At 42.2% G+C, this 23,630-nt stretch overlaps 1 protein-coding gene across 1 annotated transcript in view; it reads right to left on the bottom strand.

Annotated features, from left to right (window-relative positions):
- LOC117521216 overlaps window positions 1–23,630 on the bottom strand; it is a 215,906-nt gene that overhangs the window by 95,319 nt on the left and 96,957 nt on the right. The window contains exon 3 of the mRNA XM_034182558.1: window positions 17,483–17,622. Within this exon, the coding sequence (XP_034038449.1) occupies window positions 17,483–17,622 (140 nt within the window). The remainder of the gene's footprint in view (window positions 1–17,482; window positions 17,623–23,630) is intronic.

Raw genomic sequence — 23,630 nt, 5'->3', positions numbered from 1 at the left:
CAGGTTTTTTATGCAGCACTCCTTTTAGGTTTTTTATCAGATTTTTTTTATGCAGCACTCCTAGGTTTTTTTTAATCAGTTTTTTATGCAGCACTCCTTTTATGTTTTTTTTTTAATGCAGCACTCCTTATAGGTTTTTTATCAGGTTTTTTTTAATGCAGCACTCCTTTTAGGTTTTTATCAGATTTTTTTATGCAGCACTCCTTTTAGGTTTTTTTTTTAATCAGATTTTTTTATGCAGCACTCCTTTTAGGTTTTTTTTAATGCAGCACTCCTTTTAGTTTTTTTTGTTTTAATGCAGCACTCCTTTTAGGTTTTTATCAGATTTTTTTATGCAGCACTCCTTTTAGATTTTTTATCAGGTTTTTTATGCAGCACTCCTTTTAGGTTTTTTTTTAATCAGTTTTTTTTATGCAGCACTCCTTTTAGGTTTTTTTAATGCAGCACTCCTTTTAGGTTTTTATCAGATTTTTTTATGCAGCACTCCTTTTAGATTTTTTATCAGGTTTTTTATGCAGCACTCCTTTTAGGTTTTTATCAGATTTTTTTATGCAGCACTCCTTTTAGGTTTTTTTAATCAGTTTTTTATGCAGCACTCCTTTTAGGTTTTTTTTTTAAAGCAGCACTCCTTTTAGTTTTTTTTTTTTTTTTTAATGCAGCACTCCTTTTAGGTTTTTATCAGATTTTTTTATGCAGCACCCCTTTTAGATTTTTTTTTATCAGGTTTTTTATGCAGCACTCCTTTTAGGTTTTTTATCAGATTTTTTTTATGCAGCACTCCTAGGTTTTTTTTTTAAATCAGTTTTTTATGCAGCACTCCTTTTATGTTTTTTTTTTTAATGCAGCACTCCTTATAGGTTTTTTTTTTTTTAATGCAGCACTCCTTATAGGTTTTTTTTTTTTTTTTTTAATGCAGCACTCCTTTTAGGTTTTTTAGTATTTTTTTAATGCAGCACTCCTTTTAGGTTTTTTATCAGTACATACCTGCATTGCTAGATTTTATTCATCCCACTGGGCTCTGCTGAACTTTGCTGGCAGTGAAGCTTCAAAACCACAGAAGAAGAAGAGACGGGCAGCGCTTCCCTCCTGCGTGCAACATATGCAGCCCTTCCTGTGTACTAGATTTGCAGCAGAATGCAACTCTACGCAGGCCCAGTATGAAAGGGGCTGAAGATTCAGGCTTTTAGCAACTTTGTGGCCATCAAAGGCCATCTGTATGTGGTGAAAGTGTTGACATTTACTTATCTTGGCCATGACATACATGCCTCTGGTCCTTGACTATTGAAATAAAGGGGTGTCTGTGAAAAGCTTGTGGAGTCAGTAGGACAGAGGGGCATGATGATGCCAGTTTCTTTGCAGGCGAACAAAGGTCCAAGTCTTTAGGGTAATGGTGCTGCCTATTTTGCTGTATGGTTGTGAGACTTGGACACAAATCAGTGACTTAAGGCGATAACTGGTTGTTTTTGGTACCAGGTGTATTCGGAGGGACACTGGGTACAGCTGGAATGAGTCTGTTTCGAATGAGCAGTTACTAAGAGGGACTAAGATGAGGAGTGTAACTTGCATTGCAAGGGAGTGTCAGCTATGACATTCTGGCCATGTGGTGCATTTCTCTGTGCATGATCCATCACATAGGTGCCTGAGTGTTGAGGAGCTCAGGAGCTGGGGGAGGCCAAGGGGAGGCCCACGTTTCACCTGGCTACGGCAGATAGATGGTTATTTCAAAGATGTGGGAATTGATCCTTTGTCTGCCTGGGTGGTTGCCATCCAGGACCCAAGGCGGTTCTGTGGTCTCACGGATGCGACAAAGCATAACACCAGTGCATGCTCCCAGACTTTACTTGACTTGTTAAAAACGTACTCCTCACCGGGATCCCTAGCAGGAGCATTCAAAAGCTCCAGTATGTTCAGAACAGCGCTGCCAGGGCCCTGATGATGGTGCAGAAACACGAGCATATCACCCCCATCCTCCACACACTCCACTGGCTCCCCGTTCACCTCCGTATCGAGTACAAGGTCCTTCTGCACACCCATCACTGTCTCTATGGTGATGCCCCCACCTACCTCACAGACCTGCTCACTATACACACCTCAGGCAGAACCCGGTCAGGTCAACAGCACCGTTGTCTCCTGCCCAGGACATGGCTCAAGACCATAGGGGAATGAGCCTTCAAGGCCACTGCTCTACCAGACCACCTCAGGGCCCCACAGATGGTCGATGCTTTTAAGAAAGGACTAAAAACGTATCTTTTTAGGGAAGCTTACAGCTAACGTTTTAACTGATGTGTATATTTTTTGATGTTTTTATTTTTTTTGTCTCTGTAGCACTTTGAGATTTGGAATCAGATGTAAACTGCAGTATAAATAAAATGTATTATTATTATTATTATTATATTAACTTTTGTGACATATGTCACAGTCTCTAAATATTTCAATTTTCAATTCAATTTCAATTCAATTTATTTTCATTTATATAGCGCCAAAACACAAAAAGGTTGTCTTCAAGGTGCTTCACACAAGTAAGGTCTAACCTTACCAATCCCCACAGGAACAGTGGTAAGGAAAAACTCCTTCTGAGGAAGAAACCTCAAGCAGACCAGACTCAAAGGAGTGACCCTCTGCTTGGGCCATGCTACAGACACAAATTACAAAACAATTTACAAAACGAACATACAGGAAATGTTCCCGGTGCTCAGGATGGTTTCTGGAACAGATACCACACCCATCTCTGGATGGAGCCGCACCTCAAACAGAGAGAAAAGAAACAAAGCAGAATCATGCATCAGAAAGACAACAAATACAGTGTAATTTGTCAGCATTAAGCAACAAGAAAAACAAGAAATACTAAGATGATTGCCAGCCACTAGCCCTAAGCTTCACTAAAAGTTGAGGCCGCGGCCCGCTCCGTAAATACCCATGTTTATGATGAAGCTCATACAGTAAGACCCTTCCCTCTGACCGCTCCCTTGTTTGCACTCAGGGTCGCCATAGCAAATCCAAGGTGGATCTGCATGTTGAATTGGCACAGGTTTTACGCCGGAAGCCCTTCCTGATGCAACGTGTGTGTGTGTGTGTGTGTGTGTGTGTGTAGCGAGCACACACGGATGTCTCAAGTGTTCCTTTCTGGCCTGCCAACAGACTTGCATACAGTTGCAGATAAAAACATAATGTCCTTGGTAGTGATAGTGACACCGTGAAGAATAAGAAAGGGGATTATGAAAGAGATAAAGTGAGAAAGAGGCTGACGGCCAGAGAATCGATGGGTATTGTCAATCAGCAATCGGTTTCGCCATTTGGTAATCTACTCCTCAAGGCAGTGAGAGGCTGCTCAATAGAGATCCTGCCTCCTCCTCTAGCAGCTGTCAAGATAATAACAAGTCTGCATCGACTGCTTCATTGACTGGACTCGGCTACTGAATGGTGACTACTAGAGTTATATGGACAGGACGGACGAAAAGCTAAAGCAAGGGAGCAAGAAGATTTATTTTTTGAATGTATCCTTTACAATAGCAGTGGGTGAAAGAGTCTTTGCCTGACAGTTTTACACACTTCTGTAAACTCCTGCACTATGCTAAAAGATGCCACTTCAAGAGCCACGCATATGCTGTCTTTTGGAAAATGATTTGTACCATCTTTAGCAATGATGCTTATGTGCTCCATATATGCTCTCCATGTGCATGAAAGTCATACTGAAACATCTGGATTCTGTATAGTCAGCATAACAGTTTATCTGGAGATGTGTCAACAGAAAGCAGGCTTTTCTCATGGTGGCCTCCAAACACGTCCACTACAAACCCAAATAAACTGATCAGCCATAACACTGTGCTATATATATATATATATATATATATATATATATATATATACATATATATACGAGGTCTCTTAGATAATAAACCGACCCTTTTATTTTTTTTTTAACTATATGGATTTGAATGACATGCGATTACACCAATCATGCTTGAACCCTCGTGCGCATGCGTGAGTTTTTTCACGCGTGTCGGTGACGTCATTTCCCTGTGGGCAGGCCTTGAGTGAGATGTGGTCCCGCCCTCTCGGCTGAATTCCTTTGTTTCACACGCTGCTCGAGACGGCGCACGTTGCTTTATCAAAATTTTTTCTGGACCTGTGAGGAATATCCGAGTGGACACTATTCGAGAAATTAAGCTGGTTTTCTGTGAAAAGTTTAACGGCTGATGAGAGATTATGGGGTGTTTCTGTCGGTGTAAGGACTTCCCATGGAGCGGGACGTCCTGCAGCGCTTCCAGGCGCTGTCGTCGGCCTGTTTCGAGCTGAAAACATCCTAATTTAAGGCTTAATTCACCCAGGACATCGTGAGAGAACAGAGAAGATTCAGAAGAGGCCGGCATGAGGAATTTATGCGGACATTCCACTGTTTAAGGACATTTTTTTAATGAAAGACGTACGCGCAAATTCGTCGTTTCCGTGACGACTCGGCAAATCTGTGTGCGCCGCGACAGGAAAAACACCTCCGTGTTGAAAACCATTTGTAGAATTCAGACGGCTTTTAATGGCTTTCAACAAGTGAGTAACTGAGAAATTGTTTAACAGCTTGGGCATGTTCCAACTTGCCCGTTAAGATTTCCAACGGAGGTGTTTTTCCTGCCGTGACCCCCCGCGGTCGGGTCCAGCCCGACATGCGACTCTGCCCGCACGTTCTTTCATTACAAAATGACCGTTAACAATGGAATGTCCGAATAAACTCCTCATGCCGACTTCTTCTGAAAGTTCTCTGTTCTCTGACGACTTACTGCGTCAACAGAGCCTGAAATGTGGAAGTTTTCAACTTGAAACGGCGAGACGCTGCCGCCTCGAAGCGCAGATCGCCGTCAGGCGCTGTGGACCGTCCTTAAAGCGACACTACCAGACCAAAATCTCTCATCAGCCGTTAAAATTTTTTACCGAAAACCAGCTGAATTTATTGAATGGTGTCCACTCAGTTGTGCCTTACAGTTTTGAAAAAATTTTTATCAAACAAAGCAACAGTCTCTGAGCCATTCCTAAACAATGAAAAAAATCGAGGAGCGGGTGGGCGACTCCTCACTCAAAGACTGCCCACAGGCGAATGACGTAACCGACAGGTGTGAAAAAACTCTCGCATGCCCACGAGGGTTCAAGCATGTCTGATGTAATCACACGTGATTCAAATCCATATGGTTTTTGAAAAAAATAATAAGGTCGGATACTTTTCTAATAGACCTCGTATATATATATAAGTTCTGGTCTTCTACCAGAGGCTTGGGAGTCTAAGGGTTCGGCTCAGTATCTTAGCTGTTTGTAGGACTGCACTATTCTGAATAGACACCTCTGATGTTGTGTCTGAAATCTGCTGGAGCCACTTTCCAAATTTGGGGGTTACAACTCGTACTGCTCTGATTACCACTTTGGGCTTTGCCTTCCAACATCTGCTCCAGTTGTTCCTTCAGCCCTTGGTTCTTCTCAATTTTCTCATGTTCCTTTGTTCTGATGTTGCTGTCAGTTGGATTGCCACATCGATCACAACTGCGGTTTTCTTTCTCTTGTCAACCACCACTATGTCTGGTTGGTTGGTCAGCAGCTGCTTGTCTGTCTGGAATTTGAGGAACTTAGCCCTGTTGTTCTCACCCACCTTTGGTGGCGTCTCCCATCGAGACTTGTGGACTTCTAATCCATATGCGGCACAGAGGTTCCTGTACATGATTCTGGACACTTGTGTACGCTGTTCCAGTTTGAGTTTGCATCCTGCTACTATGTGCTGGACTATCTCTGGGGCACATTTGCACATCCTGAAACTTGGGTCCTATCGGCTCCTGCCTCTATGGATCTGGTGCTTAGGGCTTCTTCTTGTGCTGCCTTCATCAGAGCCTCTGTGCTGTCCTTTAGGCCAGCCTTTTCTAGCCACTGGTAGGTCTTCTTGATGTCAGCCACTTCCTTTATCTGTTGATGGTACATCCCATGGAGGGGCTGGGTCTTCCGTGATATCTCCTTCTCCTGTTCCTTATCACCATCTGTATTCCATTGTCTGAGGCACTCTTGTAGCAATTGATCTTGGGGGCCATCTTTGATGTATTCATGGATGCTCCTCGTCTCATCCTGGATTGTGGCTTTGACACTCACTAATCCTCATCCTCCCTAGTTGCATTGCTCATAGAGCATCAGGGTACTGAAATTTGGATGGAAACATCTATGCATTGTGAGGATTTTTTGTGTCTTGGCATCAGTGACGTCTATCTCCTCCTGCGGCCAACTTATTATCCCAGTTGGGATAACTGATGACTGGTAGGGTGTATGTATTGATGGCTCATATCTTATTCCTACCATTAAGATGGCTTCTCAGCACCTGTCTTACCTTCTGGAAGTATCTGTCTGTGGCTGACCTTCTTGAATCTTCATCATGGTTCCCATTGGCTTGCAGGATTCCCAGGTACTTGTAGCTGTCCTGTATGTCCCCTATCTTACCTTTTGGCAACTCCACCTCCTCAGTCGGGATCACCTTCCTTCTCTTTGCCACCATTTGGCCACATTTATCAAATCCGAATGACATTCCAATATCTTCACTGTAGATGCTGGTGAGGTGGATCACTGAGCCAATGTCTCGCTCACCCTTGGTGGCATACAGCTTGATTTCATCCATGTACAGGAGGTGACTGATGGTTACACCATTCCTGAATCGATATCCGTAGACACTCTTTGTGATGAGTTGACTGAAGGGGGTTGAGGCCGATGCAGAACAGCAGTGGGGACAGGACATTACCTTGGTGTATTCCGCACTTGATAGTGACTCATGCGATTGCCTTGGAGTTGGCCTGCAGTGACATCTCCCAAAGTCCCATTGTGTTCCTGATGAAGGTTATCAGTGCACTGTATAGTGCCAAGCCCCTCAGTATCCATGTGTGAGGCACTGAGTTATAGACCTTCTTGTAGTCAATCCAGGCTGTGCTCAGGTTGTGTGCCTGCGTGTTTGAGTCCTGGTGTACTGCATGGTCAACCAGTAGCTGGTGCTTCGACTCTCTAGTATTGTTTCCAATGCCCTTCTGAGGTGTGCTCATGTGTTGACTCATGTGCTTACTCAACTTAGTTGCTATGATGCCTGATAGGAGCTTCCATGTTGTGGAGAGGCAGGTAACTGGCCAGTAGTTTGAGGGTGTCACATGCTTGTGGGGGTCCTTCATGATCAGGATCGTCCTGCCCTGTGCTAGCCAGTTTGAGTGAGTACCTACTGTTAGTAGACCCATTTGTACCTCCAGGTGCACATGGAATGCTGTTAGCTTCTTCAGCCAGTAGGTATGGCTCATATATATATATATATATATATATATATATATATATATATATATATATATATATATATATATATATATATATGGTTTTATTCAGCATGCACGCATGAACAAAATCTCTCATTTACAAAATAAATCAAGAAAGAAACAAAATTAAAAATATATAGAACAAAACTCATAAACAATTACCAATTTGGTGCGGCTGAAAGGGTGTGGGCAGAAGCAGAAGCTTATAAACCCCCACCCCGTACACAAGTTTCTATGTACAAACAAAAAATACACACGGAAGTCAAATACCAGTCAGTAATGCAACTCAGTGAAACAAGCAAAGTAATACAACGGACAGACGAACAAAAAATAGCCACACGGCAAATTACTTAATTATTCAAACTATAACAAGTTAATAAATAGTTTTTATAAAGTCTTTTAAAACAAGCCAATGTACTAGATACCTTAATACAGTCTAAGCAATCATTCCAAACTTTGACACCCTTTACTGAAATGTAATGACTTTTGGCAGTGGTTCGATACTTCCTTCTATGAAATACCAAGGTTCCTCGCAAGTTGTAACTGGACTCTCTCATTTTAATCAGCTCTTGGACATGTTGAGATAAGAGTCCATGTTTAACTTTATACATGATTTGAATTGTAAAATAAACCAAGTCATAAAATTTCAACACACACACATATACGAGGTCTATTAGAAAAGTATCCGACCTTATTATTTTTTTCAAAAACCATATGGATTTGAATCACGTGTGATTACATCAGACATGCTTGAACCCTCGTGGGCATGCGAGAGTTTTTTCACGCCTGTCGGTTACGTCATTCGCCTGTGGGCAGTCTTTGAGTGAGGAGTCGTCCACCCGCTCGTCGATTTTTTTCATTGTTTAGGAATGGCTCAGAGACTGTTGCTTTGTTTGATAAAAATTTTTTCAAAACTGTAAGGCACAACTGAGTGGACACCATTCAATAAATTCAGCTGGTTTTCGGTAAAAATTTTAACGGCTGATGAGAGATTTTGGTCTGGTAGTGTCGCTTTAAGGACGGTCCACGGCGCCTGACGGCGATCTGCGCTTCGAGGCGGCAGCGTCTCGCCGTTTCAAGTTGAAAACTTCCACATTTCAGGCTCTGTTGACCCAGGAAGTCGTCAGAGAACAGAGAACTTTCAGAAGAAGTCGGCATGAGGAGTTTATTCGGACATTCCATTGTTAACGGTCATTTTGTAATGAAAGAACGTGCGGGCAGAGTCGCATGTTGGGCTGGACCCGACCGCGGGGGGTCGCGGCAGGAAAAACACATCCGTTGGAAATCTTAACGGGCAAGTTGGAACATGCCCAAGCTGTTAAACAATTTCTCAGTTACTCACTTGTTGAAAGCCATTAAAAGCCGCCTGAATTCTACAAATGGTTTTCAACACGGAGGTGTTTTTCCTGTCGCGGCGCACACAGATTTGCCGAGTCGTCACGGAAACAACTCGGCGAATTTGCGTGTACGTCTTTCATTAAAAAAATGTCCTTAAACAGTGGAATGTCCGCATAAATTCCTCATGCCGGCCTCTTCTGAATCTTCTCTGTTCTCTCACGATGTCCTGGGTGAATTAAGCCTTAAATTAGGATGTTTTCAGCTCGAAACAGGCCGACGACAGCGCCTGGAAGCGCTGCAGGACGTCCCGCTCCGTGGGAAGTCCTTACACCGACAGAAACACCCCATAATCTCTCATCAGCCGTTAAACTTTTCACAGAAAACCAGCTTAATTTCTCGAATAGTGTCCACTCGGATATTCCTCACAGGTCCAGAAAAAATTTTGATAAAGCAACGCGCGCCGTCTCGAGCAGCGTGTGAAACAAAGGAATTCAGCCGAGAGGGCGGGACCACATCTCACTCAAGGCCTGCCCACAGGGAAATGACGTCACCGACATGCGTGAAAAAACTCACGCATGCGCACGAGGGTTCAAGCATGATTGGTGTAATCGCATGTCATTCAAATCCATATAGTTAAAAAAAAAAATAAAAGGGTCGGTTTATTATCTAAGAGACCTCGTATATATACAACCCCAATTCCAATGACGTTGGGAAGTTGTGAAAAATGTAAATAAAAACAGGATACAATGATTTGCAAATCCTCTTCAACCTATATTCAATTGAATACACCACAAAGACAAGATATTTAATGTTCAAACTGATAAAGTTTATTGTTTTTGTACAAATGTTTCCTCATTTTGAAATGGATGCCTGCAACACGTTTCAAAAAAGCTGAGGCTGTTGTATGTTTACCACTGTTACATTATCTTTCCTTCTAACAACACTCAATAAGGGTTTGGGAACTGAGGACACTCATGACTGGGTATAAAAGGAGCATCTCCAAAAGTCTCAGCTGTTCACAAGCAAAGGCGGGGCGAGGATCATCACTTTGTGAACAACTGCATGAAAAAAAAAAATAGTCCAACAGTTTAAGAACATTGTTTCTCAATGTTCAATTGCAAGGAATTTAGGGATTCCATCAAAATTGTTTTTGGAAATCATGGACGTTGTATCTCCAGACAAAAGAGGAAAAAGACCATCCAGACTGTTACCAGCGCAAAGTTCAAAAGCCAGCATATGTGATGGTATGGGGGTGTGTTAGTGCCCATGACATGGGCAACTTACACATCTGTGATGGCACCATCAATGCTGAAAGGTACATCCAGGTTTTGGAGCAAAACATGCTGCCATCCAAGCAACGTCTTTTTCAGGGACGTGCCTACTTATTTCAGCAAGACAATGCCAAGCCACATTCTGCACGTGTTACAACAGAGTGGCTTCGTAGTAAAAGAGTGCAGGTACTAGACTGGCCTCCCTGCAGTCCAGATCTGTCGCCCATTGAAAATGTGTGACACATTACGAAACACAAAATACGACAACAGAGACCCTAGACTGTTGAACAACTGAAGTCATATATCAAGCAAGAATGGGAAAGAATTCCACCTACAAAGCTTCAACAATTAGTGTCCTCAGTTCCCAAATGCTTAGTGAGTGTTGTTAGAAGGAAAGGTGATGTAACACAGTGGTAAACATACCACTGCCCCAGCTTTTTGAAAAGTGTTGCAGGTGTCCTTTTCAAAGTGGGCAAATATTTGCACAAAAAACAAAAAAGAGTCTATCAGTTTGAACATTAAATATCTTGTCTTTGTGGTGTATTCAGTTGAATATAGGTTGAAGAGGATTTGCAAATCACTGTATTCTGTTTATATTTACATTTTACACAGCGTCCCAACTTTATTGGAATTGGGATTGTATATTGAAGAAGGGGACAGGGGAAATCATTTCATGTTCCAAACCAAAGGTGGGTGCCCACCTGGAAGATCCTTTGTCTTGTTTACAGTCAGTGAATGTGTGGTGGTGTCGAGTAGGGAGATAATGTTGGGGGTGGGTCTGGATAGCCAAGCAGTAGATCAGAGTCGATGAAGAAAGGTTGCTCAGACTCTGACAGATGAGATGGGGGTTGGAGGCCATATGTGACGCATCAGCAGTAATGAGGTTGACAACAGCATATTTAGGTTTGTTCAGTGAACAAGAGACAAACAGGACTGTTACATTGTTAAATGTACATTCTCCTTGTGCTGATGCAAACCCAGCGTGCTCTGCACTCTGGCATAATATATTTCTAAAGGTGCTATGAACATGTAATTTTCACCAGATCTCAGTAATAACCAAAACTGGAACAAATACTTCATAATTAATTTCTGAGGACAATTAATCGCACAAGATATTATTTCAGATATATGAAATAAAATGAGCAGAAAGAACAGTCACTGTGTTGAACAACAAAGACAGCTACCTTGAATCTGTGTGCACTATGCGAAATGTATTTTAGCTTATATTTATAGCTTATAAATTTGTTTGGATGTTTAAATTATTGATGAAGTTGTGTTGGCAGCACAGTGGTAGAGTGGTTAGGACTATTGCCTCACGGCTTCCCACCTGGAAACCTTTCTGTGTGGAGTTTGCATGTGCTCCCCATGTTCGAGGAGGTTCCTTCTGGGTGGTCCGGCTTCCTCCCACTTCCGAAGACCTACAGTTTAGGTGAAGTGGAAACTTTAAATTGGTCATAGGTGTGTGTGCAGATGTTTGTCTGTCTATATGTGACCCTGCGATAGACTGACGTCCAGTGCAGGGTGTACCCCGCCTTACGCTCTATGACTGTTGGGATAGGCTCCAACCCCCTGTGACCCTTAAGCTGGGCTTACACTATGCGGGTTTTGGCCCTTTTTCAGCCGCTTTTTCACTTGTGCGAGAAGTTTTTGGATCGTGCCGAGTTTCAGCTTAATCACGCGTCCTACATCGTGTAGTATACATAGAGTAACGAGCTGCGTTTAACCTCTCATGACCACCTCCCAATCGGCAATCGTATGGTCGGATGAAAATCAAACCTGTCTGATATTCTGGTCGACCCTCGTGAGGATTCCGCGCTGCTGAAGCAATGCTACGAACGTCTACGAGCTGATTTACCCCAACCTCTCGCACTGTGCATGTACAAACACCGGAGAGAGCATAAACAACGATCATCTCTTTGGGAGAGCAGCTTCTGTTTCTTTTTTCCCCATTATTCTTCAATAATCATCATTTAATTCCTCATTTAAAGTCTTGCATTTTTTTTAAACTCTGATATCTCCCATTGAGAGTTTTTGTAAAAATAAGAAATATAAATAAAGTTTGAAAAAAGAAAAAGAAAAAAAAACCCCTTCTGTTTATGTTTTGCTTCCGGAAACACGAGTCCAACGTGTGGTTTTTGAACGTACAATGTGAGTAGTCAGATCGCATCAGAGCAACGGGCCATTTAGTGTGAGAACATAAATCCTGGGCTCTGAACTTTTACACCCTGCGGTTTTGTCGTACAGTTTGAGCTGGAGCCGAGTACATTGATTGAAAATATTGTAGAGTGTCTGCCCAGCTTTAATTAGAGTAAGTGGCTATACAGTGCACCTGGAAAGTATTCACAGCACTTCACTTCTTCCACATTTTCTTATGCTACAGCCTTATTCCAAAATGGAATAAATTTATTTTTTCCTTCAAAATTCTACTCACAACACCCCATAATGAAAAAATGAAAAAGTGTTTGCAAATTTATGACAACAACAACAACTACTAAGTACACTGTTCACTTGTACGTAAGTATTCACACCCTTTGCTCAGTACTTTGTTCCTGCACCTTTGGCAGCAATTACAGCCTCAAGTCTTGTTGAATATGATGTCACCAGCTTGGTGCACCTATCTTTGGGCAGTTTTGCCCATTCCTCTTTGCAGCACCTCTCAAGCTCCATCAGGTTGGATGGGAGCGTCGGTGCACAGGCATTTTCAGATCTCTCTAAAGATGTTCAATCGGATTCAGGTCTGGGCTCTCAAAGACATTCACAGAGTTGTCCTGAAGCCACTCCTTTGACATCTTGGCTGTGTGCTTAGGGTCATTGTCTTGCTGAAAGATGAACCGTTGCCCCAGTCTAAGGTCAAAAGCACTCTGGAGCAGGTTTTCATCCAGGATGTCTCTGTACATTGCTGCATTCATCATTCCCTCAGGCCTGACTGGTCTCCCAGTTCCTGCCGCTGAAAAACATCCCCACAGCATGATGCTGCCACCACCATGCTTCAGTGTAGGGATGGTGCCTGGTTTCCTCCAAACCTGACACCTGGCATTCACAGCAAAGAGTTAAATTGTTGTCTCTTCAGATCAGAGAATTTTGTTTCTCATGGTCTGAGTCCTTTAGGTGCCTTTTAGCAAACTCCAGGTGGGGCTCCAGCTGGAGCTCTGACGGTGTGACCATTGGGTTCCTGGTCACCTCCCTGACTAAGGCTCTTCTCCCCCATTCGCTCAGTTTAGATGGGCAGCCAGCTCTACAAAGAGTCCTGGTGTATCCAAACTTGTGTGCTCATTGGAACCTTCAAAGCAGTGGAAATGTTTCTGTACCCTTCCCCAGATTTGTGCCTCAAGAAAATTCTGGTCTACAGACAATTCCTTTGACTTCATGCTTGGTTTGTGCTCTGACATCCACTGTCAACTGTTATGTGTAGACAGGTGTGTACCTTTCTAGATGATGCCCAATCAACTGAATTAACCCTAGATGGACTCCAATTAAGCTGTTGAAACATCTCAAGTATGATCAATGGAAACAGGATGCACCTGAGCTCAGTTTTGAGGTTAATGGCAAAGGCTGTGAATACTTATGTCCATTTCTTAGTTTTTATTTTTAAAAATCTGCAAAAATCTCCAAAATGTTTTTCATATTGTCATTATGGGGTACTGTGTGTAGAATGTTGAGGAAAAAGATTAATTTTCTCCATTTTGGAATAAGGCTGTAACATAACAAAATGTGGAAAAGTGAAGCACTGTGAATACTTTCCATATGCACTGTAGCAAAATAATGAATGAATTTGCATTGGACATATTTAATGCAATACTATGAAGTTTGAGAATTTTGGGGGGAAGCCCAAAAAGGTATTTGGTTATTTGGATGAGTAGTGCCCTCTTATGCCTATGCCCTCCAATGGTGCAGTCACTGGTTTTCCATGCCATTTTGCTCATGTTGACCTTTGTCAGATACTCTCCAAAACGTTATCATCTCAAGATATCTGCCTAAGTAATATTCCCACCAAGTTTGGTGAAAGTCCTTCTAATCATTTTAAAATGATCTTGTTCACAGACAGACCCACAAACTTCGCCACAGGGTCGTGATTTTAAAGATGACAGTCTCACTGGACACATAATTCTAGATTAAGCTGATTATTTTCAGTATATTCTCTCTCAAATATAATTCCGCCACACCCCATTTTCTGAATGTGTCACTTTGGGATGAACTTACTTAGTGTGTTATATAAAGAAGAACATGTAAAATGTACAGCAATGTGGGTAACATTATCATAGCTTGCCATTGTGTTAAAATTATGACATCATGGAGTAAGTTGGGTCATAAGAATAGGAAGCCGTGGCGTGAAGGTGGAGATAACTGGTGTTTGTACAGTAAGATTTGTCACTCTCATTCTATTTACTCGCTTTGTCCAATCAAGGGTCGCAGGGAAGGTAGACTCTGGAGACCACTGAGTGAGAGTGGACAAGATGCCACTCTGTCTCAGGGATACATGCAGACAAACACATTTGCACCCACGGCCAATTCAAAGTTTCCATTTCTCCTAACCTGAATGTCTTTGGAAGTGGGAGGAAGCACCCAGAGGGAAACCGTGCAAACATGGGGAGAGCCTTCTCTTATCATGCACCTGTTTTGTGGAATGATCTCCCTGCAACAATAAAACAGTCAGATTCTGTGGAGACTTTCAATTCTAGACTTAAAATGCATCTATTCTCCCTCTCGTTTGGCTCATAGCCTGGCATAGTATGGTACTATGCTTCCTACCTTTTTAAAGTCATTTTATTAACAACGGAACAGGTCTCGGCTTCAACTTCATCTAAATTTTGGGTCTGTTAGTGCAGCTTAGGGATAGCGGCCGGCGATCACCTTAGTAATTTCTCTGTTTTCCTGTGGATTTACTGCTGATGAATAATACCTAAGAGTAGTTTTTTCTGGCCAACTGATTCTGGTCTTTTTCTCTCTGCCCGAGGTACAAATGACGGATAGATCCAAACTGAAGAGCCTGGACGGACTGTGATTTGGAAGACCTGAGGTGGGTGCTGCATGCTACAGTCTTAATGTGAAAAGCCCACTGACAGTGTGGACAATCCCTGTCTGTGGTGCTGATGCCTGTGCAGCTTCCCCTTTGAGTGCAAATGAAGCCGACTATGGCACTTGCAAAATGGACTGTGCTCGAAGACTGGATCTGAAGAACCAATTCCCCACCCTTCCCTCCCCTCCCCAACCAGTTGTTGCTGTCCTGGATGTCTGTGTGGTCTTAATAATTCTCAAAAAGTTTATGTTCCTCTTTATTGTTAAAAATGTTTTTTTATTGGTATGACCTACAGTAGTACTCAGAATAATAGTAGTGCTATGTGACTAAAAAGATTAATCCAGGTTTTGATTATATTTCTTATTGTTACATGGGAAACAAGGTACCAGTAGATTCAGTAGATTCTCACAAATCCAACAAGACCAAGCATTCATGATATGCACACTCTTAAGGCTATGAAATTGGGCTATTAGTAAAAAAAGTAGAAAAGGGGGTGTTCACAATAATAGTAGCATCCGCTGTTGACGCTACAAACTCAAAAGTATTATGTTCAAACTGCTTTTTTAGCAATCCTGTGAATCACTAAACTAGTATTTAGTTGTATAACCACAGTTTTTTGTGATTTCTTCACATCTGTGAGGCATAAATTTTGTTGGTTTGGAACCAAGATTTTGCTTGTTTACTAGTGTGCTTGGGGTCATTGTCTTGTTGAAACACCCATTTCAAGGGCATGTCCTCTTCAGCATAAGGCAACATGACCTCTTCAAGTATTCTGACATATCCAAACTGATCCATGATACCTGGTATGCGATATATATAGGCCCAAAACCATAGTAGGAGAAACATGCCCATATCATGATGCTTGCACCACCATGCTTCACTGTCTTCACTGTGAACTGTGGCTTGAATTCAGAGTTTGGGGGTTGTCTCAACAAACTGTCTGCAGCCATTGGACCCAAAAAAAAAAAAACAATTTTACGCTCATCAGTCCACAAAAATTCCTCCATTTTTCTTTAGGCCAATTGATGTGTTCTTTGGCAAATTGTAACCTCTTCTGCACATGTCTTTTATTTAACAGAGGGACTTTGCGGGGGATTCTTGCAAATAAATTAGCTTCACACAGGCGTCTTCTAACTGTCACAGCACTTACAGGTAATTCCAGACTGTCTTTGATCATCCTGGAGCTGATCAATGGGTGAGCCTTTGCCATTCTGGTTATTCTTCTATCCATTTTGATGGTTGTTTTCCGTTTTCTTCCATGTGTCTCTGTTTTTTTGTCCATTTTAAAGCATTGGAGATCATTGTAGATGAACAGCCTATAATTTTTTGCACCTGCGTATAAGTTTTCCCCTCTCCAATCAACTTTTTAATCAAACTATGCTGTTCTTCTGAACAATGTCTTGAACGTCCCATTTTCCTCAGGCTTTCAAAGAGAAAAGCATGTTCAACAGGTGCTGGCTTCATCCTTAAATAGGGAACACCTGATTCACACCTGTTTGTTCCACAAAATTGATGAACTCACTGACTGAATGCCACACTACTATTATTGTGAACACCCCCTTTTCTACTTTTTTTTTTTTTTTTTACTAATAGCCCAATTTCATAGCCTTAAGAGTGTGCATATCATGAATGCTTGGTCTTGTTGGATTTGTGAGAATCTACTGGTACCTTGTTTCCCATGTAACAATAAGAAATATACTCAAAACCTGGATTAATCTTTTTAGTCACATAGCACTAGTATTATTCTGAACACTACTGTACGCAGTGGGTCCCCCTTTGAGTCTGTACTGCTTGATGTTTCTTCCTCAAAATCATCACAGGGAGTTTTTCCTTATCACTGTCACCTGTGTGCTTGCACTAGGGATTGGTAAGGTTAGACCTTACTTGTATGAAGCACCATGAGGCAGCTTTGTTGTGATTTTGCGCTAAATAAATGAAATTAATTAATTAACATGCAAACTATACACAGAAAGGCCACAAGTGGGAAGTGATCCCATGACCTTCTTGCTGGGAAGCCACAGTGCTAACCACTAAGCCACGATGCCGCCCAGCCACATACAAAAAGCAAACTTTTGTTCTGCTCTCTGTGAAGTACTGCATCAACAAATAAAAAGCCAGTTTGCCTCCAAGATTAAGGGGTGCAAAATAAATAACATAGGTTTATGAAGAAACACAGAGAGCTGTGAGCAATACTCAAAATACAGCCGCCTATTAGATGGAAATAGAGTACAACGCTCCAACCATTTGGCAGAGTGTATAAAACCAACCTCCCAGCAGCTTCCAACGTAGCACAGAGCCATGGGATAATACGGGAAGACTTTATTTGTTCCATGTGGTCAGTTTTTCACAGGGCTTCAGTGAGGCGAATACAGGACCAGACAGCTCCCATGATTCATTCAGCAGACAATGCAGACATGCTCAAGCGCACCTTTTTCAAATCCGAGTGAAGTGGTGAACACACACACACACACACACACACACACACACACACACACACACACACACACACACACACACACACACACACACACACACACACTACTCTGCACCTTGAGCTTCATCATGGAGTCCTGGCACAGCTTGTCCCCGCGTGCTGCTGTCACCTCATCAATCCCGATCAGCTTGGCCTTGTAGCGCACGCCATCTCCACGGAAACGCTTAATAAGCCCCGCCTCACTGCGGTCCTGACCTGCAGCCAGGAAAAGAGAGAGAAAGAGGATAGAAATAAGTGGAAGGAAATGGAAAAGAGAGCGATTAAAGGAATTATGGAGCTCAAATGAATCCTACAACATGGCCTGTTTGAGATACAGAGGCTACTGATGTGAGTGTGTGCACGCGCGCACGCGAGTGTTTGTCTGACTCGGCTGCTCTGGTATAAATATTTATGGAATAGAAAATGCTGAATGAATAGCAGATTAGCAGCAGTGAGGTAGAATTGAAAGAAAATTGAACACGAAATTGAAAATGAAGTAAGTCAAAGCCTGTGAATTGACGCTGAAAGCACTGAGGAATCAAGCACATCCCACAGTCCTCTGGGGCATTAAAGCAAGGGTCAAAGATCATAGCACTTCTCCGTGGGGGGTTCTGTCTTCTACCTCGCAACCCCACACCCACAGTTCCCATGGGTGCTATCTGTGGTGACAAAATGGCTTTTGAGAGGAACCTTCTCGGTCCATTGCTCACCCAGTGTCCACCAAGACCTCTGCTCGTGATGGATGTTGGGTGACGACACAAAGGTGGTGTGACACAGGGGGCGTGTGCCCGAATGGTTTCAGTAACTCCAGCCCATCTCCCTCTTGCTGATTATTCTATCTGTCAATCTCACCAGCGGCCCTGACACCACCTCGACGCTGACACCTTTCTCATTTTCTTCTTCTGCTGTACTACTTTGATTATGTAGGTGCAAGCCTTGAGCACCGTCTCACATGTCTAAACTGTCTCCTTGTAACCTGCGCACAGTTCCTCAAAGAGATAGCAAGATTTCAAATCAAGGTCACCAGCACCTTGGAGAGTCGAGTCGTCTTCAGGTGCTTTGCACACTCGGTTCTAGGTCACGCCCCCGTACATCAGTTAATGGCACATTTTAAGTGTCTTGTTAAGCTGTGCATGAGGACAAGCTTTAAAATCTACAAGAGAGGCTGTCAAGCTGCTCTTTAATACCATATTACACTGAAATGAGCTTATTCCATCTGGAAACACGTGGTATTGCTATCCGCGTCCATCTACCCTGACGCAAACAATCACTAAGTCGCTCCTCCAAGATTCCAATCAACAGTTAATTCAGAGAGAAAAATCAGATGAAGGAAGGGAACACAGCAAATGAAGTGGCTTGTACAAAAATGAAAAATGCAAGCTCTTGTCTTGGCTACGCAAACCCCTTCACTAATTCATGAGGGCAGAATTCTCTAAAGGCAGAGGGTGTGGGGGTGCGAGGGGCTTGACAGTGGTAAAGTCATTCAAGTCTCTAAGCAAGTGAATGTCAAATCTGGGTCTAATTCAGACTTGTTTATCTGCTTCTAGATTAAGAGTCTTGCATTGCAAGCAAATAATTCTTTCCAATTTGAAGACCCATTTTGATAAAAAACACACACGGCAGTATCCTGCGTTCTTACAGTCGTACGGTCGTCGCAACCAAACATGTGCTTCTGTGTGATTATTGCCGTACCTGATTCAAAGCCTCTTCCAAACAGTGACTGTAGTCTATTCATACAGCATTATACATTCCATCCTCATTTTACTGACTCATACACTCTGTAATGTAATGTAAAATGCATGCTGCTCCAGATGCATTTTAAACATGATCAGTCCAATCCAGTGCCACACTCACAGATGAGATGTAACCAGATGTTCTTTGCCATTTGTTTCTTTACATACAGCATACCATTTTCCCTAATAACACTTCAGAGATTTGGGGCTTTTTTTTTTTCTTTTTTGCACAGATCCTAAAAAAGCAAGCCTCGCATAACGAATGAGAGTCTTGACACCGTGGCATAACTTATACGGTACGTGCTTTGGGTTCAGATGGCGCTGAGCGAGTATGCTGTATTCGGCAACTAAAAAGCTGCAGGGCATGCTGTTTCATGTTGTTACAGTCTGTAAGAAAATGGAAGAGAAAGGGAAAAGTGTATGTGCGGTGCATATACAAGGTTTACTGTATGTGCTTTGGCTTTCTGTTATCACGATGAGCTAAACCAGTTACCTAATACAACCCCTGGCAAAAATTATGGAATCACCGGCCTCGGAGGATGTTCATTCAGTTGTTTAATTTTGTAGAAAAAAAGCAGATCACAGACATGACACAAAACTAAAGTCATTTCAAATGACTGCCACAATTTTTTTTTCCTGATTTCTTATAGTGTTTCTTAAAGCCAGAAAGTTGCCATTTGAAATGACTTTAGTTTTGTGTCATGTCTGTGATCTGCTTTTTTTCTACAAAATTAAACAACTGAATGAACATCCTCTGAGGCCGGTGATTCCATAATTTTTGCCAGGGGTTGTATAACAAATGAATGTCTTTGACACCAAGTCACTCTGGACAGTGTTTGAGTACCAGTGGAACTTTGTGTCAAATAAGCAATTGCATTGTGAGGAAACATCAATTATGACCCCATGTCAATGTGGGATGTTATCCTGAGCATCATCCAGCATGCAAGTGACTCAATGTTGAGGACCACATCAACTGGAAGTTATCAAGGGGACACCAACATGACAGATAGATGGCTACTTTCATAAAGGGATAGGGATGGACCATTGGCTGGCCTGGGTGGCTGCCAGTCAGAACCCAGGATGGCTTTGTAGTGTGCTGGATGCGTCAATGTTCAACACTGTTGCATGCTCCCAGCTCGGACCTGACCTGTAGGCAGTTGGTATTTATGAGTCTGGAAGCAAGCACCGTGCCTCCAAGCATACAAATGGTGTAATGTTACCCCTCACATATAGTCACAGTTGACCCGCTTTGCCTAAATCTTCCATTTTTCCATTCATGAGAACTTGTGGGAGAGTGGTTTAGGATGGAGATTGAGAATATATAGATTTTCTACCCTTTGTAAACCCTTTGTATTTTGTATGTATGTGTGTGCAGTTCTGAATAAGACAGCTTGTGTTTCCTTCAAAAGTGCTGCAGTCTTCATAGTGAGTGTCTGTGCTGTAAACCCACAGAGACCTGCAGTTCTAAAAAATAGTTTAGGCCTGTGGCTGACAGAATTAGATTATAAGGTCACACATACAAGGGTGAGCCTGACCTACTCACCAACCACAGTCACAAAACACCTGTGAGAGACTGAGTAGACGCACGTGTCGGAGCAGGGACTGAGGGACGCCAGTGACAGGTTGCTGAGGTTGGTCTGGTGAATCATTTTGTTTTCTTTCTGTGTTATGCCGGACTCTCTCATAAAGTCTTGTGAATTGGTCCGCAAGCCCAGACCAATGTGCAAAGTCACCAGTTCATCCAACAGGAGGACCAGATCAGCACCGGTACTTGATGAGCCTTACTCAAGTTGAGGAGGATCACCGTGTAACCTTCTGAGGCAGAGATAGCTACCACCATGAGTGAAACTACAGATATTTCCACAACAATTTACATATACACAGAGAGACTCTATGATATGAGCCTAAAAAGGAAGTCTGAACTTAAGTACTTAATGTCAATAAGTGAGATAGCTTAGTGGGATAAGGAGGTGGGCTTCCACTATGTAGACTGGGTTCCATTCAAAGTCACGCTACCTGTCTGAGTCCTTGAGCAAGACACTTCATCTGCATTACCCCAGTCTACCCAACTGTGAATAAGTACCAGCCTTGGCTGGGGAAGTAACCTGCGTAAGACTGGTATCCCGTCCAGATGGAGTTATGGACTCTCATTTGCTTCATGCTATAGAATTCAGGGATAATCAATGACACCTATGGGCCTAAGGGTCTATTTTGGACTTACTTCTTTTTTTTTCAAGGGCTAAGTGTCATAAAATACTTTATATATTGACTTTTTAAAAAATCCTAGACACATTAAAATATCGATAGCCATCTACACTCTGAATATGGTACTCGCTTCTGACAACGTGAGATCCATGTGCAACACTATTTAGGGCAGCACGATGAAAATGGATGGATAAATATTCGAGAAGTCTAAAGAACACAACTTCTATCTTAACTTCAGTTTCACTGATGTTCAAGTAAACTTTGACATGTGAAGAAAAGATCTGTAGAAGATGAAGGTGCTGAAGCTGATCAAAAATATAATGAGAATAAATGAATGAATACCTTTATAAGGAAACTGAATATGCTGTGATCACGAATGGACATTGGACTGGTTCAAAGTACAAATAAGTCTCAGAAGAAGATGCTTGGGGTGTTTCATGAAATCTCTTGATTCTACTGGAAAACTCAGTGAGGCATGTTCAATTAAAACATGTTGTACCAGTCAGACAATGCTACTCTTTGCAATATTTGATACATAAAAAGTTCCTTACAACAGAATTGGAGCAATCCTCTCAGAAATGGTGTCTGAAAATTAATAACGCCAAGTGTAACATCCTGTCATGCAGTACTGAACATATAACTACTAAGGGAAGGAAAGTTGAATCAGTTGACAATTTTTTTTTTGCATGTTTCTGAAATCAGAAGATAAACAAAGTATATGAAATAAGATGCCTTTCTTGGTGTCAGCAGATGGAACTGAATACCAAATGTAATCATGATAAAGACTCTGGGGGCATCCAGTAAGAAAGGTGGTGTTGGTTTAAACGTGTAAAAAGAGCCTCTGAAAACTTTGTATCAAGACCCTATAGTCAGGAATTTCTTAACTGAAAGCAGAGTAGAAGACCAGTGATGAGATGGTTAGACCAGGTGAATAAAAAGTCTGTGGGTCACAGAGCTTTCCCTGATTGTGCCCTGGTTTTGTGGAATGATCTCCCTGCATCAATAAAATAGTCAGATTCTGTACAGACTTTCAAGTCCAGACTTAAGACACATTTATTCTCCCTGTCATAAGGTGAGCATACTGGCATAGTATGTTACTATGCTTCCTACCCTTTTAAATTCATTTTATTAGTAAACAGAGCGGGACTTGGCATCAAGTTTATCTAAAGTCTGGGTCTGTTAGTGAAGCTTAGGGCTAGTGGATGGTTATCACCTTAGCATTTCTTCTGCTTTCCTGTTGCTTAATGTTGATGAATTATACTGTAATTGTAGTTTTTCCTGGCCGACTGATTATGTTTTCTTTTTGTCTCTGTCCGAGATGCGGCTGGATCCACATTCTGGATTGGATGATTTCTGTGGCGCATGCGGGGCGGCCTCCGCTGAAGACTCCTCTTCCCCAACCCCCTCCCCTGCTGACGGTGGACTGGACGTCTGCATGGACTCTCGTCAGTTGTTGTTGTGTTGTGTTCTGTATTGTAAACATTTTTGGTAGAACGACCTAAACTGTTATGGTTCAAACCATAGGAACTGAATGGGCCTCAAAATGCTGTTATCTAAGACACAAGAGATAAGTGAAAATTAAAGGTTTTAATTCTTCCCAAGATGACAAACAGAGGCTCCAAAATCACAACTCCTAAAATAACTAGTCTTGAGAGACAGAGACAAAATATATCCAAGTGACAAAAACCAAAAGCAGACAGAGTGCAAAAATCCACAACGTAAAAACTACTGTCCAAAAGGAGACCGCGGAGACACTTACAGACAGTTGATGAGAAGAGGTGACCGACAGACGTGTGATGAATCAGTAGCTCACAAGCACTGAAACAAACAGCCGGCAAAGAGGGAACAAACTTATGTGACTAAATACACTTCGGTTGATTGTGAGCAGATGTGAGTAATCAAGAGAAACAAAAGCACGTGAGGATCAGAGGGAACAGAGAAAATAAAACCCAGCTCATAGTATTCCCAAAGGAAAAGAAAACAGATGATCAACATGGAAAATAAACCCAGGGAATGAAACAGTGAACCAAAGAATGAAGTGCAACTCCTACAAGAGCACATGTGGAATTATTATGTACAGAAAACATCAGAAAACAAAAACTACTAAAATAACTGCAATACGAAAATCATGACATACCAAAAACACAAAGAAATAAAAGCACACAAAAGAAACACAATAGGTGCGCAAGGGGGCGGGGCCCTAGCAGTGGACAGCTGTCATAATGCTGCACTCACATACCAAACGTAACCATGACGACAGTATTGCGCAGCTATAAAACAGGAACT

This window comes from Thalassophryne amazonica, chromosome 12, assembly GCF_902500255.1.
Source record: "Thalassophryne amazonica chromosome 12, fThaAma1.1, whole genome shotgun sequence".
NCBI classification, from domain to species: domain Eukaryota; kingdom Metazoa; phylum Chordata; class Actinopteri; order Batrachoidiformes; family Batrachoididae; genus Thalassophryne; species Thalassophryne amazonica.
This window is presented reverse-complemented; position numbering and strand designations above follow the sequence as displayed.